Source organism: Danaus plexippus, chromosome 6, assembly GCF_018135715.1.
Source record: "Danaus plexippus chromosome 6, MEX_DaPlex, whole genome shotgun sequence".
NCBI classification, from domain to species: domain Eukaryota; kingdom Metazoa; phylum Arthropoda; class Insecta; order Lepidoptera; family Nymphalidae; genus Danaus; species Danaus plexippus.
The window spans coordinates 6,888,569-6,908,536 of NC_083540.1; the positions used below are offsets into that span (position 1 = coordinate 6,888,569).

The following is a 19,968-nucleotide window of genomic DNA, read 5'->3' on the forward strand; positions in this document are numbered from 1 at the left end:
ATAACTTGCCTCTGTTTATGTTTTCGCTCACATTATAAAACTAGAAACAAATAAAAAATCACTAATGACACTTTAATATTTTCCTCAATTCAAAATCCAATTTTCCGACGGTCAGTTTAATTTTAATAATACTTGTCATCTATTGTTTAAGGTGTATGGTTTTTGGAAATGATAAAACGTTATTATTTAGAATCATTTATGTAGTATAAAAATAAAAAAGTATATATAAAACACGTCACTAGACATGTTTAATTATTAAAGACAAGTATGAACTATTGTAAATCCTTAAATTATGCGCTGTCTACTGATACGCTATCTTCATCGTTATTAGATTGAGCTCCACTATCAGGCAATGGGAGACTTGGTGAAGAAGGTGAAGAAGGTGAAGGAGGTTGAGGGAAGAGAGGGTTCATTGGTAATTGTGGATTTTGGGGAAATTGTGGAAGTTGAGGAAGTTGTGGAAGTTGTGGAAGTTGTGGAAATTAGATCCAATTTGTGGTATTTGTGGAAAGGAGGGTAATTGACCCGGAAATTGTGAATTTTGACCTGGGTATTGAGGGAAAGGACCGGAAAATTGTGGGATTTGCGAAATCGCTGGCATATTCTTTGAATCTAAAGATGTTTGCGATGGATTGTTCTGAATGGGCGGTTGAGGTTGTTGTGACTGAGGCCTATCACCAGAAGGCTGTTGTTGACCGGATGGGAAATCAGCTGAATCAACAACAGCACTATCTTCATCTCCTTGCGGTTGCTCAGCGGGGCGGCTTGGGACAGTCTGCGGGGGTTGAACGGGGACACTTGGAACTTGTGGAACAACTGGTGCAAAAGAGGGATATAGGAATGAGTTGGACGGAATGTATGATGCGCTAACAACTGGTTGATAAGGATGATATCCTGGCAAAGCAATTTGATAACCAAAATGTTGCTGATGAGCTAATTGAGTCGGGATCTGAAACAAAAATTGTACTTACATACCCCGCATTTTATATATATTATATTATTAATAATGAATATCATTAACAAAGTTTTGGAAATTAGAGAATATTTAGAAATTAGTTAAGAATATTGATATTTTATTTATGGTTAACACAATTTACACTTACAGCATTTAAGTACTGACTGGTGGAATAGCCAATACTGTCGATTTGTGCTGGGATAATGGTCTTCACGTGAGTACTGGCCACCGGTATTGCACCAGGCCAAGCTACTGCATTGCTAGCTGTGGTGCTGGCCACGGCACATATCAATAATAAAAATACCTATAACATCACATATTTTTTTAGGTTTAAGTATACAATAGATATAAAGCTGTCAAAAATTATAATTAACATGTCAACATTAAATATCACCACACACGTCTTATAGAATCATATATCGTACCTTCATGTTGATACTAGTCTGAATACTGAGATGTGTCTACTCGATTTAATCCTGAGACGAGTCTTTTATACTTAAACAAGATCACCCACTTACTCGCAGACAGAAAGAAACTAGATGCGGCTCCGAATTTGTATTCAGAAACAGTAGCTTACTCAACGTCGGCTCGTGTATACACAATAAAAAAAAAACAAAATCAGATTAATCACATTTATCCAAATAAAGAGAGATATTGTTTGTTTATTTTTAAAATAATAAATTAAAATTAAATATTTCTTCATTAAGTAACAAAAAGGCGATGAAAACGTAATATAAAATATATTTACAAAATATAATTGTAAAACAATTTTATTATAATTATTATAATAACTAGGCCATTTCTTTGTTGGGGTCTCTTCCGACATCGGGGACAAAGAACTCCACTATTTTCTGTTTATACAACGCGATCGCCGCTTTAGGTATGTTGGGATGAAAGGGATGTGAACCACCTATGTATGCAGCGTCCCAAAAATTCTTGAACAACTGCAAGAAAAGCCTCATCTGTTTCACCTTTGGCATTTTAGCGGCTTCCGTATATTTCCCTTTAACAAAACGAAATATATTTCAATCCCATTTCAAGATGCACTGCTTAGTTTAAATTGTGTTTTTCTTGTCCTTCTATTACGTCTGCTGTAAATCTTAATACATAGCTTTATGCCATCATTTAAAAAACAAGAAAGTCAACAGAACCATCTCAATATTACCTGCTCCACTTTGTCGTTTTACGCGAACCTTATTTATCCCCTCCATGTCTGATACAGTGACTTCTTTTGTTAAAGGCTTTTCTTCCTCCTGGTGGATAAATCACAATGAGTACACTAATTTTAAAAACAACATTTTCTTACAAACATAATTTCGTAAAAAAAACTTACTTTAACATCTCTTAAGTCTTTTTCTACTGGAGAAGAAATGGCGAAGGTGTAATAAAGTGTGAAATAGAGAAAATAATATATGTGATTGAAACGCATTTTCATTTTCACTAGAAATGTGTCCGATTATTCTCTTATAATGAAGACAAAGTGCAATGCATTTCCTTTATAAACCAGAAACAATTGTTTTGTTTGTAGCTATTTATATAAACATAACCGTTATTGCATGTTTTGTAATCCGACGATAAGTCATACGCCAGAAATTTTTTATATAAACAATAATCATTTCCATTTGAAATTGTAAAAACCTAGTGGTATGTACGTTGTGCATATTAAAATATGAATAAGATTCTTAAACATTAAGTTAAATATAAGTATGAATAGAATTGTTCTCAGTTTAAATTATAAAAAGGGACTAAGGCATAAGGCGAGATGGCAAATATAAATTGACAATGTGTACTAAAATAAAGTATTGTCAATGTTTCTCATCCTAGTGGCAATGGCAATTGACAAGGCTGTTCTAGATCTCGCACGATACAGATCACTGACATTTACTACCGGCTTCCCAGTTGACATTTCACTGTGGTATTAACTGCAGAAATGTACTGACCATTAAAAATCTACCAACAGTTTAGTCAGATTGTTTATAGGTAAGTTTACATTTTTACATTTAAATATATCAATCAGTAATATTCTTATAAATATTGTTTTTCAATGATTTCATAAACGTTTAATATTTCAGAAGAAAATATACTACCTAACGTACTATTACGAATCAAATAATTTAGATTTACAAGTAAGGAGATGATAGACACGGAAACTATATTTGTATATATTCTATAATACACATATAAAACCGTAGAGAATAACCTGGAAATAGAAAGTAACGAAAATAATTACGTAACAATTTACTCCAATTACAAAATGTCAACAAGAACGTAAAAAGCTCTAGGAAATAAAAGTCAATTAACCAACACTGGCCGATAAAAAAAAACGACTTGTCAATATTTGTACAATTGACTCGTTGGCATTATTTGTTCAATAATAACCTCTTAATCTCAAATACAAACTAATAAAGCATTGAAATGAATAATATTTAAACAAATGTTTCATTATAAGTAACTGTTGTTGTTATGAATGAGAAATGTCAGGTAAAAGGGTAGCTTGCTTAAACCTGTAGTGATATTATTATATTTTTAGCAAGTAACCGTCTGTAAATATACCCCCACATACCTATATAAAGGAATCATGCAATTAACATAAACGGACCAGTTTTGCTATTTTTGTAAATACATCTAGCAGGAACGTAAAGTTATATAGTGAATTTTATTTCAAGGATTTGGTTATCGGAGCCGACTGCTCGGCGCAAACACAGGAAATCAAAAAACCAAAGAAAAGAGGTGAGCATACAAAAGTATTAATCATTACAAATGTGATTTTTATTGATGAAATCAGATATCACAAAAATCTTGCAATTATATACTTTTTACGTTTGTTTTAATATAAATAATTAAAATCAGCACCGGTTTATTTTTCTATATAATACATAAAGTTCATCTTTCGTGGCCTCATATGATGTCGGTAATGCAAAGTTAAGTAAGTTAATATTAATTAGAAAACTAGCTGCCATAATATTCGCCCAGAGTTTATGTAAATCGATAGAGAAATTGTATGGCATAAAAAATGTTGACCATTTTGTTACAAAAGTAAAAGGTAACTTTTAACTCTGAACAACAGAAGAAACATCAATTGAACATGGAATTTTGAAGGATTTTGAAAAAAATACAAAAGATGAATCTAAGTCTGTATTTATTACAATCTCTGTCTGATTTTTCATATTTCTTATATGATGTGCATTATAGACTTGCCAAATTATAACTTTAGGTGGTAGAGCCTAGCTGTGGTCAAGTTACTACAGCTCGAACATGGGTTGGCTCGACCGGGGTAGTACCACCCTCACACAGAAGATCGGCGTTAAGTAGTCTTTAACGACTGCGTTTCGTATGAAGAGTGAGAGAGGCGTTTCACTTTCCCTTTTCCCACTTCCCTGCCATTTCTTATTCCCACCCCTCACTTTTCCTCAACAATCGAAGTTGGCAACGCATCCACAACGTCTACATAGCAAAACCAAAAAATCCGTTTAAAACTTTTCATGAATTACCTCAAAAAGAACAAAACAATCAGTTTGAATCTTTTCGTGATTCACCCTTGAATGACACATGTTTTTTCTTTGCTCCCTCTGTAATGTGAATGTCTTTTACACATTTTCTTCACAAGTGTCTTTCGTAGACTGCCTTTTGATGTCCATGTGACCCAGACTACAGGCCTCTTGATCATGGTCTAACCTATACAATGAACGTCATAAGATTTTGTGACGAACCTGAATTGCCACGCTTACTGTTTTATCTCAAGTTGATGTTCCACCCAGTTTCAACTCCTTCGAACAGAATGCTACTATAGATAGCATAAACATATGATTGTATACGTAGATATATTCACGAACGTAATTTACAGACAATCGTTCTTAAGTAGGTCTCTAATTCCTTTTTAGTAATTTTGATTTTATCTTTTCACAAGAAGTAATTTAGTGAATGTATCTTTTGTAACAGTTAGCTAATTTCCGTTATATTTTTATGTTCCCTCTAAAGATTTAGATCTCTGTAGATAAAGGACCAAAAATTATTCATTCTTGAAAAATATTGTACAAAAATGTTTAATTCTCTGGGACATTCGAGATGGCAAAATAGATTTGTACAGAGGTCGCACCGCGCGCCTCCCCGCGACTCGACGCGACACCCACACGCGCCGTTTGACGCGAGTGCCCTCGTCTACGGTCTAGTCGGCCGCCGGCCGCCGCGGGACATAGAGCTTGTGTCTACATCACAGCACTTTGTTTATTTACAACTTGTCATAATCAATTGTAGTGTAGACTGTAGAGGGCAACACTTAGCAACGTTACCACAAACGTACGTCTTCACAGAAGATTTGTGAATTCACGCATACTGTCACGCCATTCATATATAGTCATACGTGTTTTAATCCACATTCACAATATTGCTATTTTATTTTCATCGATATTTTTCTTTGGATACATTATTGTTATATGAAAAATAAAATTACATTTACATGTATTAAAGTCCCTGAATCTAATCCACTTATTTACAATATACTAGATTGCAAAGTTGTCTCGTTTGCTCTATATCTTACACCCTTTTATTCCATCAATACATTTGTTGAATAAAACATGCAAGTCTTTGGCGTAAACATTCACCATAGCTTATACAGATTTTGGTAACTACATATGGAATTAAATGTTCACTTTGTTTTTTAATATATTTTTTATTCGATTTGATTATCGATTCAAATCTGTCATCAGAGATTAATAATACAGAATGGTCATATGATATGTAATTGAATGTTTATACATAATCCCAGCGTATCGCATGGCGGACGACGCGGGCGACTGCCTGTTCGAGCGGCTCCGACTGCACCAGCAACGCGCCCCGGACGCGACTGAGGTCGCGCGTGCTATCACAGCTAGAATCAACTCGCGTCTCACATCACACGGTAAATTGACACTAACATTTTAATACTTAAAAGAGTTTTCCCATCACATTCCTTACCAGTTGTTTTAGAATATTTTTTTATTGTATTATCAAATACAATAGCATTATGCCTAATATTTGAAAATATTTATTTGATGAAATAACGATCTGTTCTCATGTGTATAAAAAATTACGTGAAGACTCTTTGTTTATAAACATGTTTATAATTTAAACATCGTTGCAACGTAAATCAGAAATCGCATCGTTTAAAACCCAGATCTAGATATTTATACCCACGTCGTCACATGGATCATTAAACCTAAATGTTCGAAATTAGAGCTGAGACAGAAACATTGGCCTGGTACTAACAGAGTATTATCGCGCTGTACAAGACTTGAGTTGAATTAATGAAATAGCTTTAGATATCATTAATTTTACCAGATATCGGTGATCATGGCTTCATCACACATAAAATGTTCTTAGTAATGATTCTCACAAATATGTGAACTCATTTTTTGATAGATAATGTAACTACATATAAAAAATCGCTTTTATACGTCTACGATAACGAGAATAACATACTTTAAAATATTATCCTAAAATGTAGATATACAAAGGTATTATCTAGTTTAAAACGAAGTTCACTAAAAGCTTACAGAGTAACATTTGCATAAGTACATTGAAATTCATTTACAGGCATGTAAATTGTCTGATACTCTGCCCTGACATCAATGGAATGAACATTAAATAATAGATTTACTGGGGCTAGTACCTCTTATCGCCAGATATATATTGTTTCTGTCTAAAAAACCTATTCTTAGTCCTTAATATATATATGTATATATTATACAATCTGTACGGCATCATTATCGTGTAATAAATTGTTATAATTGCATGCATTCCACAAGGTCAATGAACTCGTGAAATTTGTGTATACATATATATATTTATATGTGAATTATGAATATTTTTTAAATTATTTAAAGATTCTTATTTTTTTTAAACGCAATTCTTATTTTATGTTAGTCTTTTGATGGTATTTTTTACGTTTATAAAGTCTTTTTTGGTTATTGTAGAATTTGATGAAGAAATCAGACAAAAGACAAAATGACGGGAATAAAATCCACAACTACCCTGAATTTCGCAGTGTAGTCTTTACCCATTTTCATTACAAATGATCTCAGATATCATCTTCATTATATTTATGGCTCCAAAAATAATTGTTCGTAAGTTTTCTTACATGCATCCTCGAAATTTATAGTTGTAATCTGTAATCACATTAAAATAAAAATTGATAAAACCTTTTTAACAGCGAATTAAGCGTAATTTTTTCAGCTAATTCTAATATAATTGAAATTTAAATCTGTAGCAGTTTCTTGGGATACTGTCAATGAAATGCGACAACGTAAGAACGTTATAGATCAACGGTAAACACATATTGTTTTAGTATACTAAGAGAAATTTCAAAACGATGTTTTGATATATCGTCTCCATGGCGAAAATGACGTGACGTTATAATTTTTTATAACTGGCAAGCAGCCAGCGCCGCTAAAGATATCTTTCATTAAACATAACAGTGGTGTTAATTGAGGTGCGCAAACGACTACTAATCGCGCTTAGGTATTTTCAAGATCTAACATATTGGTGCCAATTTAGTGATGTGTATGATGTAATTCATAGAAAATATACACAAATTACAGCATATATTTGTTACGTTTACAATTTTTTCAGATACATTTATTACGCCTACATTATATCTAATTAGTATAATGAATCAAAAAAGTTTCTTCCTTCCATTTATTATCCAATTCAATCAATCTCAGAAACTGCTGGATGGAATCGAAAAAGTTGCTTTTAATAGTTCATTTATCGCAAACCCATATCTATGGGGTTTTCCAATAGGGACGCTTGAACTTTGACAGCTGATTGCGGCCATGTTGTTTGAGTGACAGCTGTCAAATGCAGTGTGTTATATTCATTCCGTCCTCCCAAACCACCATGGCAGGTTACAGTGTCGAGCAGCACGTGCAAATCATAAAATTGTTTTATGAAAATGGGTCTTCAGTTCGAGCAACGTTCCGCGCACTTCGCCCGTTTTACGGTCGCGATGATCGTCCTGCCGAGTCGACTATCCGTCGATTGGTGGACAAATTCGAGTCAACCGGGTCAGTTAACAGTCAGCCGGTTCCCGTGCGTCAACGTAACGCGAGATCTGCCGAGAATATCGCCGCTGTGCGCGACAGTGTCCTCGAAAACCCGCGGCAGTCAATTCCGCGTCGCGCACAGGAACTCGGCCTTTCGCAGACGACAACTTGGCGAATTTTGCGTTGTGACTTGAGCCTGCACCCGTACAAGATCCAGCTGACCCAAGAGCTCAAGGTTAATGACCATAGACAGCGCCGTGTGTTCGCTGACTGGGCATTAGAGCAGTTGGAAGTTGACGCCGATTTTGGCAAAAAAATCATCTTCAGCGACGAGGCGCATTTTTGGATGAATGGCTATGTCAACAAGCAAAATTGCCGTATTTGGGACGAGACCAATCCACACGAGGTTCACCAAGTGGCAATGCACCCGCAGAAAGTGACTGTTTGGTGCGGATTTTGGGCCGGAGGCGTGATTGGTCCGTATTTTTTCGAAAACGATAATGGTGTGACCGTCACCGTCAATGGTGAGTGATACCGGTCGATGATAACCAACTTCTTTTGGCCTGAAATCGAGAATATGGATCTGGACAACATGTGGTTTCAACAGGACGGCGCTACGTGCCACACAGCACACGCTACGATGGAAGTTCTGCACGATCAAGCGCCCTTAATGGAAAACCCTATATTACGAATGCAGTGTCAGTGGAAAAATTTTAAAGGAACGTGAAATATATTTTCCTTTTAAGAACTTCCGCTGTGCGAACATGAAGTGACGCGATAAAGCTACCTTAGTGACATTACAATAATTTCCAAAGTTTATATATAGATAGACAAATCAAACAGACAGTATAGACAGACCTTTTGGTTCTTAGAACATCTTTTATATTAAATACAAGTACTTTTATTTCAGTTTTTTTTTTTTTTTTTTGATATCTTAAAAACAAAATATTAAATATTAATCCCAGTTTTTCCATTCAAATTTTTAACATTGTCTTGATATTAAGCAATTCTTCATTAAACTTAAGCTATTTACGTAAAATGCTTCCTTCAAAATGGATTCCGTTTCGTAGCTCGAACTAGTTACAAAGTTACTTAAACCATTAGTCCCTTTGAAGGAACAACGTGATCGCGTGTTTTGCTGTTGTTTATAACTTTGAACAGTCTGGATAACACCAATAATTTTGGAGGCTTTAGACAATAATTGCTTTGCCAACAAAGATATGAATAGCTAGGTAATCATTTATTTTTCTTATTATCCAAAATACGTAAGGAGTTGTATAGAAAAGAATTCCACGAATAAATAGTAGATTAAAAAACTTTGAATGTTAACTGGCAAATTCGTGAAAGATACGAAGATGAGTTCTATTGTAGCCCACCATAATAACAAATATATACGAGAGATCAAAGCGGAATGGTTTTTAATTTACATATCTACCCATCTATTTATCTCTCCTTAAGCCTACTAAAACATTTTTTGTAAGGCCATTATCATAAACATCCGATCTTTTAGGATCTCTACTAAATCTTTCTTTAAACTTCAGAAGCTAAAAAAGTCTCTGGAAAAAAAAGTTCACATGTATTCCTTTTTATTTCTCACGTGAACAGCCGACGATTAAACACTTTATAGCCGTTGAAAAGTTTGATATGTAAAAGTTTAAATTACTAGATTTCGTGGATATCATTATATTAGCATAAATACTTAAAAAGTTGTTAAAAATCGACCAAAGAGCGAGGGATAATGAAGTGTTTAATTTAGAAAAATAATGTCAAAAACCTCTCTGAAATGAATAAAAGAAATAAATATTGACGTCTTAATACTGAAATGAAACTAATACCAAACTTTTTTGGATTACTACGCGTGTTCACGGTTGCTGCAAAGTAACCGAAACTTGAGGACTATGTAGTTTTTAAAATAAAAAAAATACGTAGTAATCCGAAACATATTAGTTTCATTTCAATGAGTACTCGCGAGAATCTTAGATCTCATTATCTTGTTACTATTTCCATTTAATATAGAGCCTGCAATACTGTCTTTGAAAACATAATTGCAGCGGAATAGCGTGTAAAAAATAAATAAAAAATTCAAGCGACCACCCCTGCAACTATTCGTGCCGGCATCTCCAAGTGTTACCATTAATTTGTACTATCGGAAATATCCCATTACTAGCATATTACAATAAGTACCAGCTGTACCATGGTGTTGCTGAACCTAGATTCGGAGCTGGGTCAATGTTCTGGAATCTAGAGTAACAGTTCGATTTATCGAATTTTTTTAAGGTTAAGTCTCAGCATATTTGAAGCTTTTGAAGGACTAATTTCACTTCTCAGCATTCTTACCGGATAGGAATAAATCCAACCTATTTTTGAAACTTCGATGTTTTTTCGTTAATATATTTCATTTGTCTTCATGTTTGTTGGCAATTTAGATCTTGATTGGAGTCATTACTTAAGATTATTTGGCCTGAAATGAGATGTCAGAGATAATTGTGTCCTTAATATTTATTGACACAAACAAAACACTTATCATGTATAAAAGTGTTGGCGTTGTTTAGTAACTATTTAATTTATTTTTAAGTTTTAAATCATTTTATAGTTTTAATTTTCATATAAATATTATAGAATATCATGTGATTGTGATTCAGTTTGAACATCTAGCACATTATTCTTTGATCTGTCAGTGTTAAGCCATTGTCCCAGTTCTGTGCACGATCGCGTGCTATTGTAGATAGATCCAATATAAATAATACGAATCGAGATTTTTTTTTACTTTACCCTTTTTATTGTGTTAATGAAACACATTAATGCTTTAACCGATCAACTGCCACCGCCCATAACGTTATTTTAGTGGAATTCAACTTCGATTTCAAGTCAAGGTAAATATGCCTAATGAATATTTATCACGATGTGTTCGTTGAAGACAAACACAGTAAGGAAACCAATCAGAAGTCATGTTTAATCTAGACGTCTGCATTAGAGCATCGTTGTAAAACAAGACATCTTTTTTAGTGTTTGTTAATTTACCTGATTCAGAAATGCGATATTGTATAAAATTTGACTAAGCTAAAGTCACTGTGGTTGCTTTATACTAGACCATATTATATAAGATAATAAAATTAAGTTAAACTGATGACAAATATGAAATTAATTATATTGTTTTTTTTTTTTTTTGTTATCATCTGTGCGGAGTGTATAATCTGAGATAGTATTGAAATGGCGGCGCGTCTTTAGTCGATTTATTGTTTAAGACTTAGTCGAATAAAAATAGCGTCACACCAAGAGCAATGTTTCAATTATTGATTTCGTCTGTAAATTCGTCTATACGGATTTAATATACACACCTAATCGTTGTATCACTTGAGCTCATTTTTGACCGAATGAAGAACGATGATAAAATCTTATCTATTAAAAAAAAAGACATACAAATACGAAAAATATACACGTATTCACAGGTTACACTAAGTTTCAGTACATTTATTTACAAAAAAAAAACACACATTCGGAATGATCAAAGCTATGTAAGGAAGAGCAAAAACATTGTTTAATATATAGGTATGTAAAATGTAAATTAATGACTGTAATTGTAGCGTCTGTCTTCACTATTGCCTATTACTCCAAAGGCTAATAAGTCTTGATGGAATAAAACTTACCAAAAGTCACGTAAATCTCAAACATCATCACAAATTTGTTCCAGCTGAGATGTTACAAGCTTATGATATTTATAGGAAATGTGAGTATTACAAAATTATAGACGCTTAAATCTCGTGCACTAAACGTTAAACGGAAACATCAATTTTTAAAATGTAAGCAGTATTTATAGCCTCAAGAGATTATAGCAACACATTGTTATATAACGCGAGCCATTGCTTTTAGATTTTTGTTTCACTGTGTATTCAAAATTGATCTATTAAACGCTATAAAAATTACGGCACAAGAATTATAAGATGGTAAATAATAAAGAAAAAATGTCTTGAAAATTAACTCCTTAAAATTATGAGAATAGTAGTGATAATCTTAGTGTCTTAATTACATACCACATTTAAACTACTTATATTAATTGAATACCGCATTTCCATTGTCGTGTTTGCATATCAGTTGATGTCTTCATGTCCCGCGTATATTTATATGTGTTGTTGTATACAATAAACAAGCTGGTTCAGTAGTTTTGGCATCAGCTCAGTAGTATTACAGTTCCGAGCGATCGAGAGCGTCCGGTGGCAGAGATTCATCAAACTCGCCTGATTTATTGCCGCTCGGATAAACACTTGTAATATTACCATGCTTTTTGTTTTTGTGGGATGTGTGTTCGATTTCTTTCTTTCCTACCATTATGATAAATATAGTTATTATAAATGGCACTCAAAATGGTAAGGTTAAAAAATATAAGCCAACTAAATATGTGTTACAAGCGATGCATAGTTATATTGAATTCTATGCAATCTCCGTCACTCGTTTGGTATTCATTGCGGGGCTAACGTTGAAGAAATTTTATTTTGGGCTTCAGAATTTTAATTGCGAATATATTTTGCAACAAATACCTTCCAACTTGCAGACATTGATGTTGCCAACGGTCTCTAGCCCGGGTAATATGACTGATATTGTTGGAAACCGAAGTCCGACGTCGTTGTAAATTTTTGGGATAATACTTTACAGTACACTTATATTATAAATCCTTTCCCAGGACCGCCTTAGAAAGGGCATAATACTGGTACGCAACAAAATGAGCTACACCATATAATCAATGAAGTATATATTTGGATGAAATAAAAGTTATGTAGTAAATTAAACGTCACATAATTTGCTTTAAATCGTTGTTTCCTAACTACTATCGTAACAGAACCCCGGATAGCGATGACGTCATACACGAATGCCCCCACTGGCGCAACGCCAGCATCTTCGAGACAGCATGACACTATTGTTATCATGGACAGAAACGAAGAAAGACATTATATATATTTCACTTTAAATGGCTTAAGACCCTGATAAAAGGGAGACAATAAGACAGAAGTAATTATTTTACATAAATTTTAAGTAGACGTGAACTTTGTAAATGGTAAGGCTGACGACAATCACATATGAAAAAATACATACATTATGTCCACAACAGGAAACTGTCTTATAACGGTATAATTTATATGCAATAAATTTTATATTGTTGCCAAAATAGTAGTACAAATAAAACTATTAGTTGCTGTAATGATTTAGGACAGACATTAGGCGTTAACTATAAATAGGTTAATGTTGAAACGAATGAGCCATAATTATTGTGGTGTACTGTAAGGATTTGTATTTTACGGAAGCCATACTTTAAGCCGAAACAAGGTTATCTTGCTACTTATAAATTGTATAACAAACAAAGTATTAACTGCCAATGTTATGGGTAAAATTCTGATATTTTTTACAGACAAACACATCCGACAGAGCACGCTTGACAAACTATGGAACAAGCAAACTGGTGCGATACAAATGCTTCTATCTATATTAGAGGTAATTATTAATGCTGTATATATAATTTTATTATTCTATAATTTATTTTAGTGTTTCTTCTAAGTAGTCGGCTCTAAACACATTTGTAAGGTATCCATGTTTGTTTATTTTTAAAATGACTATGACAACTTTTCTTATTCATAATAAAGTTGAAAGGATTTAGAAAATAACATTGTCTTGAAAATTTTCTGTAATGTGTGACTACCTAAAAGATTTTGTTTAATATTTTTCATGAAAAAAATCTTGTTTTCTATATCAATGTTTTTGTAATCTAAAAGTTAAATATTTTACCCAAGGGCAAATTTATTTTCAGCTTTATTAAGTTATTCAATTTTAATTTGTTGAATATACATACATACATATATGTATTGAAAGCTTTGACAATATATACTGGACCCTGAAAATGCATCATATTGTTTTAAAAGAAAATAAATATGTCTTATGTCAAACTTAACTATTACGAAAATTAAAAAAAACTTTTTGTCACAGAATTCAAGAGATACAGCGACATCAACCTATATAACATCAATATTTAGAGAAGCTCTCTGCCTTAAACAAGGAAAAGGAAAAAAATGTTCAGGTAATTAATAATTATATCTAATAGAAAAAATCATAGACGTGTTGCTCGACTTATTATTATTTGATAATTAGTAGCGAATGAAACCTTGGGGTCGAAAAAGAAGGAAAGCAAAAAAGGCAAAGAAAATAAAACACCATTGAATAAAAAGGGTATGTGGAGAGTGGCGCTTCGAATGCAGTTTCTCTTAACACGCTTGTAAAAATTTTGGAAACTAACCCTCTTTAGCTCTTTTTTATTAACATATCTAATATTCAGGCACGGGCTTTCGACACAAGTAGTTTTAATCAAATATGTCGCAATTGCACGTCAAAGAGAACCAGATACCCTTTCTCCAATCCATATAACACCCACTGACATTTGAGTTACTGAGACATTGAACATCTAAAACATGACCTCGTCTATTGTAACATTTCAAAAGACCGCTTGTGTATTTCGTAATCATATTTGATTAATTGAAATTCGAGCCTCGTATAGAGAGATCAAAGAATATGTCACCGTTAACCACTCCTGTCGTCCTATTGTGTCAAGGATATCTGTTAAGGCTCACCGTATCTTGTCTCAATTTATTGCACTACTACAACTAAACATGAAAACACTTGTTGCTGGAAATATATGATCATGAATCATTTCAGCAAACAACGTAGCGCGACAGCAGTGCTCACAACAATTCATCGCCCTAAACGGCACGCAAGCGGTGATACGTACACTACTTGCCACACATAGCAAACGCGACAGCAATGTTAGCACGGAACTAATGCTACAAGACCTCGTCTGGATACTTGCAGCACTTGCTCCAAGAGGTAGGGACGGTTAGATAATAGTTTTGTTGAATTCCAGCAAACAACATACAACGGCAGCAATGTGCGCAGGATTTTGTGGAAATGAAAGGAACACAGACCATTATTAGACGAGTCATATCAACGGTCCATGACAAGAGGGAGCATCATGCTGGGGTGGAATTAGTATTAAATGATCTGGTGTGGATTCTCGCTCCGTTGGGGTCAAAAGGTTTAATTTTTCAAAATTAAATGTATATGACGATATAAAAATATTATAAAAATGTAAAATAAAATTCTTAGAAATCATCACATAAAATATATTTTAACTTTCAGATCCAAAATTTGCAATGAAGGTGAGAATGTTGGGATGCGTTAGGACGATGCATCTAATTTTGAAAGGACATTTCACTGACAATAAGTTGATATTTCCACTATTAGTCATCATGAAACAGCTAGCCAAAAATTGTGAGAGACTTTTCGTTAAACTTAATAAAATGTCACAAAAGCCACTTACGATTTGTGTTGTCACTTATGTTATTTCTTACAGCCGTAACAACTTCCATTTTAATACGTGACGGAGTCATCGCGACTTACGATCGAGTGTTAATAAGTCTAGGCTTCATTCCTACAGCGAGACTGAGACTCTGTTTGGACGCTATAGACTACTTTAGCAAGAACAGTTAAGTTATTTGCAAAATATTTCAGCCCGAAAGCCAAGTATTCCGAATTTTTTTTACCAATATAACACCTCTGTTGTTAACCTTATCCCCCATTCACCGATTCTACAGAAACACATTAAGATAATCTATTTAAAAAAAGTTATAACTGTTCAAAATCGAAACATTTTTGTTATACACCTTATTTTGTACACCATTACATAACAGCAGTATTAAACTTTCTTGGTTATAAACGTATGAGGCACCAAACACAAAAGCTCGTTACCAAGTACCAGGCGTATGTTCACTCTATGTAACTCATACAGAGGTGTGCTGCATGCAGATTGTGAAGACAGGACTGTGTGGAGTGCTAATAAGAGTGTTCGACCGCTGGGACCGCTACGAGGGGCGCATGAGGCTCAAGATATGCGCACACATCCTCCAGACATTACAGCACCTCTGCAACATCAGTATGTTTAATACCAGTCACAGAAAATTACATGATTATGTGAATGAAATACTCCCACTGTAATGTGAATGTCATCTTATGCATACGATTCTCGTTTCACTGTAGTTTTTTTCTTTTATATTCAGTTCAGTCACGCAATTCAAGTCGTATTCTTCTTCTTTTTGTTTATCGTATTACGTCTTGTAATTGTAATGACTATTATAGAGGCTGGACGTCGTGCTCTTTGCACCAAGAAGCACGTGCAGACCCTCCACAGGTTCTGTTCCCAGTGTCCTGATGAAATCGAGTTCGACGGACTGTTGGCTAGAGTCTGTTCCGTCATAACATTGTGTCTCAAGCATCAGGCATTACCAGTGCCATCATCTAGTCCAGCTACCTTCAACCTGAACCCTATACTTAAAGGTCACTTTGGCTTAATATCATGATAATATTTTAGTATGTTTTGTTGAAAACCTTTCTTAGTTCATTTATTGAATGTCTTGTTTTATTTTAGCATATGCGAATGTTCTCAATTTTTATATATTTATATATAACGTAGTTTTTGTTATCACGACAAAATTAATTAATTGATTTTAATTGAGTTTTATACTTTTTACGAGAGTGAGATAGATATTTAACTCCATACGTTACATGAAAATCCTTTGAACAATCTAGTTTCTAAATTTGAAATAATTTAATTTTAGATAGTAAACTCATAATGTTTTAATAGTATAATAAGCACCATAGTACGAACGAAATTATTAGTAATATTAATAGAAAAAGCGTAAAAAGGAATCTTTTACTTTACAGGAACAAATACCACATGGCCATGTCATGAAGATGATGATGACGGCGGAAACTCAGACTCGAAGACAATCAATTCGGATTTGGAAGACGATGCTCCTGACAGTGATAACGAGGTCATTGATGACTTCCCAGATATTGATTTCGAAGAAAATGACTTAAAGAATAATGAAGATTTGGAGAAATCACATACAAAAAGTGGGGAGAGCATACAGAGTGCACTGTGGATCAATCCCAATGAGAGAGATATCGAAGACTTAAAAAGGTTTGTACACTGCGGTAGCCCTTACAATAATGTTTATAGTGTCTTACGCTTATGACTTTTACAGATACTATATTTTCTTCAAGGAGTTCGGTTCCTATAACAAGCAAATAAGGTTGGTAAAAAGCCGGTCCAATTCCCGGGGGTCCATACTAGATGACATTTTTATATCTCAAAATAGCGCTAACCGAAGCCAGCCGTCGCCGACAAATCTTTCTTTAACTGCAGTACTTGGGAATACCGACTACGACAGCGCTTTAGGATCATCTCAAACGCTTTCATTCCTGCAAGGATATCATAAGATACACGAAAGCACTTGTGAGTAACATTCAAATAAAACGACTAAAGGAAATATGTAAATATTAACTTATTTATGACATCTATTGCAGCGACAACATCTTGTTCTTCCTTAAAAATCCATAAAGATATATCAAAATACAGTCCGCTCGAGTCAGTTTATTCAATAATATCATCGAGAGTTAAAAGCATCATTCCATTTGTAAAAGTTGCCTACCCAGATATGACAGGCGGGCAGGGTGCAACACAACCAGAGCCATTAAATAAAATGGAGAGAACAGCTTGCAGGTATTATAAATAGCAATCGTATAAGAACATCGTATATAATGTTTTTACTTATTTCGTAATAAAAATACTTATTTTATTGAAGAAATAAATTACTCGCTTGCGTCGAGAGAGCAATTAATCCGGAAGCGTATATGAATGAAGTTGTGTATGATCTGGACGCTTTGAACAGTTCGAGCTCAAACGCAGACACGACTTCGCAGAAAAGGTAAATATCAGTTCTGTACAATAAATTCTTTTGCATAAAAAGAATTTTATTCGACGAGTAAAAATAAAGAATATCTTCCAGTTTAAGCAACGAGAGTTTATTTTTAATTAACACCGACGAGCAAGAAATAACAAAAGTCAATAGTTTCTCATCGAGACTAAATTTTGAATCGAGATTTGAGTCGGGAAATTTAAGAAAAGCTATACAGGTAAGTAGATCAGTTTTTTTTTTCTACTATAGAGAATATAAAAAAATATATATGTATTTAAAATTCATATCAGCCTCATTAGAAACTATTTTTTGTCAATATAATGTTGCCCGCAATAAATGTTTCCAGGTAGGTCCAAGAGAATATGAATTAATTTTAATGCCAGACGTAAATTCTCCAAAACGGCATCAGTGGTTTTACTTCGAAGTGCGTAATATGCAACAGGGACGGCCCTATATATTTAATATTGTGAATTGTGAGAAATCAGATAGCCAATTCAACTTCGGCATGAAGCCTGTTATGTATTCTGTGAAGGAAGCCGTCCTTGGAAGACCCGGTAATTTTATGCGATTTTATCACATTAATATACATTTATTTTTTATCAACATGATCTACTTAAATAAACAGCACGTAATTTAGGTAATAGCGAACGAGGCTATAATATTGAAACATCAAACAAATGACTTAACTATGGACTTTTTATAAGTACCCGTACCAAGTTAATGAGGTCGTTATAAATTGTTAACAAGATATTATATATTTTACATCTTGTTTTACTTTTAGCAATGTTCGGCGTTTATCGTTAACATAATCAAATAACACTATGGCTATAAAAAATGTATAATAAAGCATGTCTTTCTGCGGACCAGGGTGGGTGAGAGCCGGTTCGGACATTTGCTACTACAGGAACAGCTACCACTATTCCAATCAAAGAAACAACAAGTGCTACCTAACAGTTACGTTCAACATCGACTTTCCCCACACAAACGACGTCTGCTACCTCGCTTACCACTTCCCATTCACTTACTCCATGATGATGGTCGGTTTACTTTTTTATTTCTTTTTCTTATGGAATACAACTCATAGTTACACTCTTATTATTATGATTTCAGACTAGAATTTTCCAATGGAGTTCTCAATTGCCTCCTGGCGCTTATCTACGAGCTGAGCCCTTATGTTATACACTTAACAACAACGAAGTTCCTCTGTTGACTATATCAGCTGATGATACTCCGTCCAATCCCATAGTCGTATGTATATCTGTGAATCTTTTTAAAAGAATAAATTTCCTAATCTCTGATGTTAAGACCTAATACCTTTTTGTATGGAATGTTCGTTCTTAAAAAATTTAATTGAGTGATATTCCACCAACCTTTTAAGTATGCGTGTGTACAGGTTACTAATAAAATTTTCTGTTGTAGTGTTTCGTGAAATAAAAATAGTTCCTTTTCGTTTATTCCATTTTCAGTTTGAAATGAAAAATTTTATTTTTATTGATTCCATTGTTTTTATGTTATTGATTAATATATACAAACTCGAACTTCATATATTGATGGAATAGAGAAATTATTGAAAAAGTTATCAAGGCATTTTACGTAAATTAGTTATCAATATAAAAAGTGCAACGATGGTTTTAGTATACATGCTTTCTTTGCTCTTTATTTTTAGTCAATACATATAAATCCATCGTTACTATACGTAATTAATTTTTCCCTTAAGTCAGTACTAAAGTTATTATGTTATTTTAGCAATTGTAACCGGACTGTGATCAATATGTGATTTCACGATAGCCTTTAAGTGCAATGTATAAATTTTGTATGTTGGTTTACCGTGACAATACTGTTATTTTGAATTGTTCATATATCCTTTGCCCATAGATAGAAAAGGTGAATTATATAAAACGACGCTATTAATCCAACAGGACAGGGAGATAGTATTCCTTACGGCTCGAGTCCACCCTGGTGAAAGCAACGCGTCCTGGGTAATGGATGGAACGCTGCGTTTCCTGCTCACAGACACTTCATCCGCAGCGGCCCTCCGTAACAAGTACGTGTTCAAAATCGTGCCGATGCTCAACGTCGAAGGCGTCGTTAATGGCTGGTGAGTGTTTCTTATAATTTTTTTTATTAAGCCTATGATTTTCTTATTCGGTACTTTTTCTGGTAGTTAGTGTATTTTTTTTTTTTGATGTTTTTTTCTCTT

At 33.8% G+C, this 19,968-nt stretch overlaps 3 protein-coding genes across 12 annotated transcripts in view; 1 reads left to right on the forward strand and 2 right to left on the reverse strand.

Moving 5' to 3' along the window:
• Positions 1-179: 179 nt before the first annotated feature.
• Positions 180-1,548, reverse strand: LOC116779253 (uncharacterized). The gene is given in 4 exon segments (XM_032673498.2): positions 180-481; positions 484-949; positions 1,104-1,259; positions 1,381-1,548. Coding segments are annotated over 4 exon segments (819 nt in total). The 5' UTR covers positions 1,387-1,548; the 3' UTR covers positions 180-290.
• Positions 1,549-1,680: 132 nt separating this feature from the next.
• Positions 1,681-2,553, reverse strand: LOC116779266 (uncharacterized). Its single transcript, XM_032673536.2, has 3 exons — positions 2,289-2,553; positions 2,121-2,208; positions 1,681-1,958 (listed from the first exon to the last, which is right to left on the reverse strand). The coding sequence occupies exons 1-3, from the start codon at positions 2,388-2,390 to the stop codon at positions 1,747-1,749; spliced, it is 402 nt and encodes a 133-aa protein (XP_032529427.2). The 5' UTR covers positions 2,391-2,553; the 3' UTR covers positions 1,681-1,746.
• A 789-nt stretch (positions 2,554-3,342) lies between these two features.
• LOC116779264 (cytosolic carboxypeptidase 1-like) overlaps positions 3,343-19,968 on the forward strand; it is a 44,965-nt gene continuing 28,339 nt past the window's right edge. Inside the window, exons 1-20 of one of the 10 annotated variants that reach the window (XM_061529990.1) lie at positions 3,343-3,436; positions 3,622-3,685; positions 5,721-5,852; positions 13,376-13,458; positions 13,948-14,038; positions 14,110-14,187; positions 14,876-15,046; positions 15,151-15,282; positions 15,365-15,496; positions 15,800-15,943; positions 16,147-16,344; positions 16,732-16,990; positions 17,055-17,305; positions 17,377-17,572; positions 17,655-17,777; positions 17,847-17,985; positions 18,115-18,322; positions 18,636-18,805; positions 18,879-19,016; positions 19,688-19,866. In XM_061529990.1, the coding sequence (XP_061385974.1) occupies positions 3,419-3,436; positions 3,622-3,685; positions 5,721-5,852; positions 13,376-13,458; positions 13,948-14,038; positions 14,110-14,187; positions 14,876-15,046; positions 15,151-15,282; positions 15,365-15,496; positions 15,800-15,943; positions 16,147-16,344; positions 16,732-16,990; positions 17,055-17,305; positions 17,377-17,572; positions 17,655-17,777; positions 17,847-17,985; positions 18,115-18,322; positions 18,636-18,805; positions 18,879-19,016; positions 19,688-19,866 (2,906 nt within the window). In that variant the 5' untranslated portion in view covers positions 3,343-3,418. Of the gene's footprint in view, positions 3,437-3,621; positions 3,686-5,105; positions 5,252-5,720; positions 5,853-13,375; positions 13,459-13,947; positions 14,039-14,109; positions 14,188-14,670; positions 14,839-14,875; positions 15,047-15,150; positions 15,283-15,364; positions 15,497-15,799; positions 15,944-16,146; positions 16,345-16,731; positions 16,991-17,054; positions 17,306-17,376; positions 17,573-17,654; positions 17,778-17,846; positions 17,986-18,114; positions 18,323-18,635; positions 18,806-18,878; positions 19,017-19,687; positions 19,867-19,968 lie in introns of those variants that run through there. The other 9 variants (XM_032673530.2, XM_061529987.1, XM_032673525.2 and 6 more) reach the window with 9 other exon arrangements.

Bases quoted from the DNA above. Each gene is read 5' to 3' on its own strand.
- LOC116779266 (XM_032673536.2), bottom strand. From the start codon at position 2,390: ATGAAAATGCGTTTCAATCACATATATTATTTTCTCTATTTCACACTT. The intron at 2,209-2,288 runs GTAAGTTTTTTT...TTTATCCACCAG, and splicing joins AAGACTTAAGAGATGTTAAA to GAGGAAGAAAAGCCTTTAAC. The intron at 1,959-2,120 runs GTAATATTGAGA...GTTTTGTTAAAG, and splicing joins AAAACGACAAAGTGGAGCAG to GGAAATATACGGAAGCCGCT.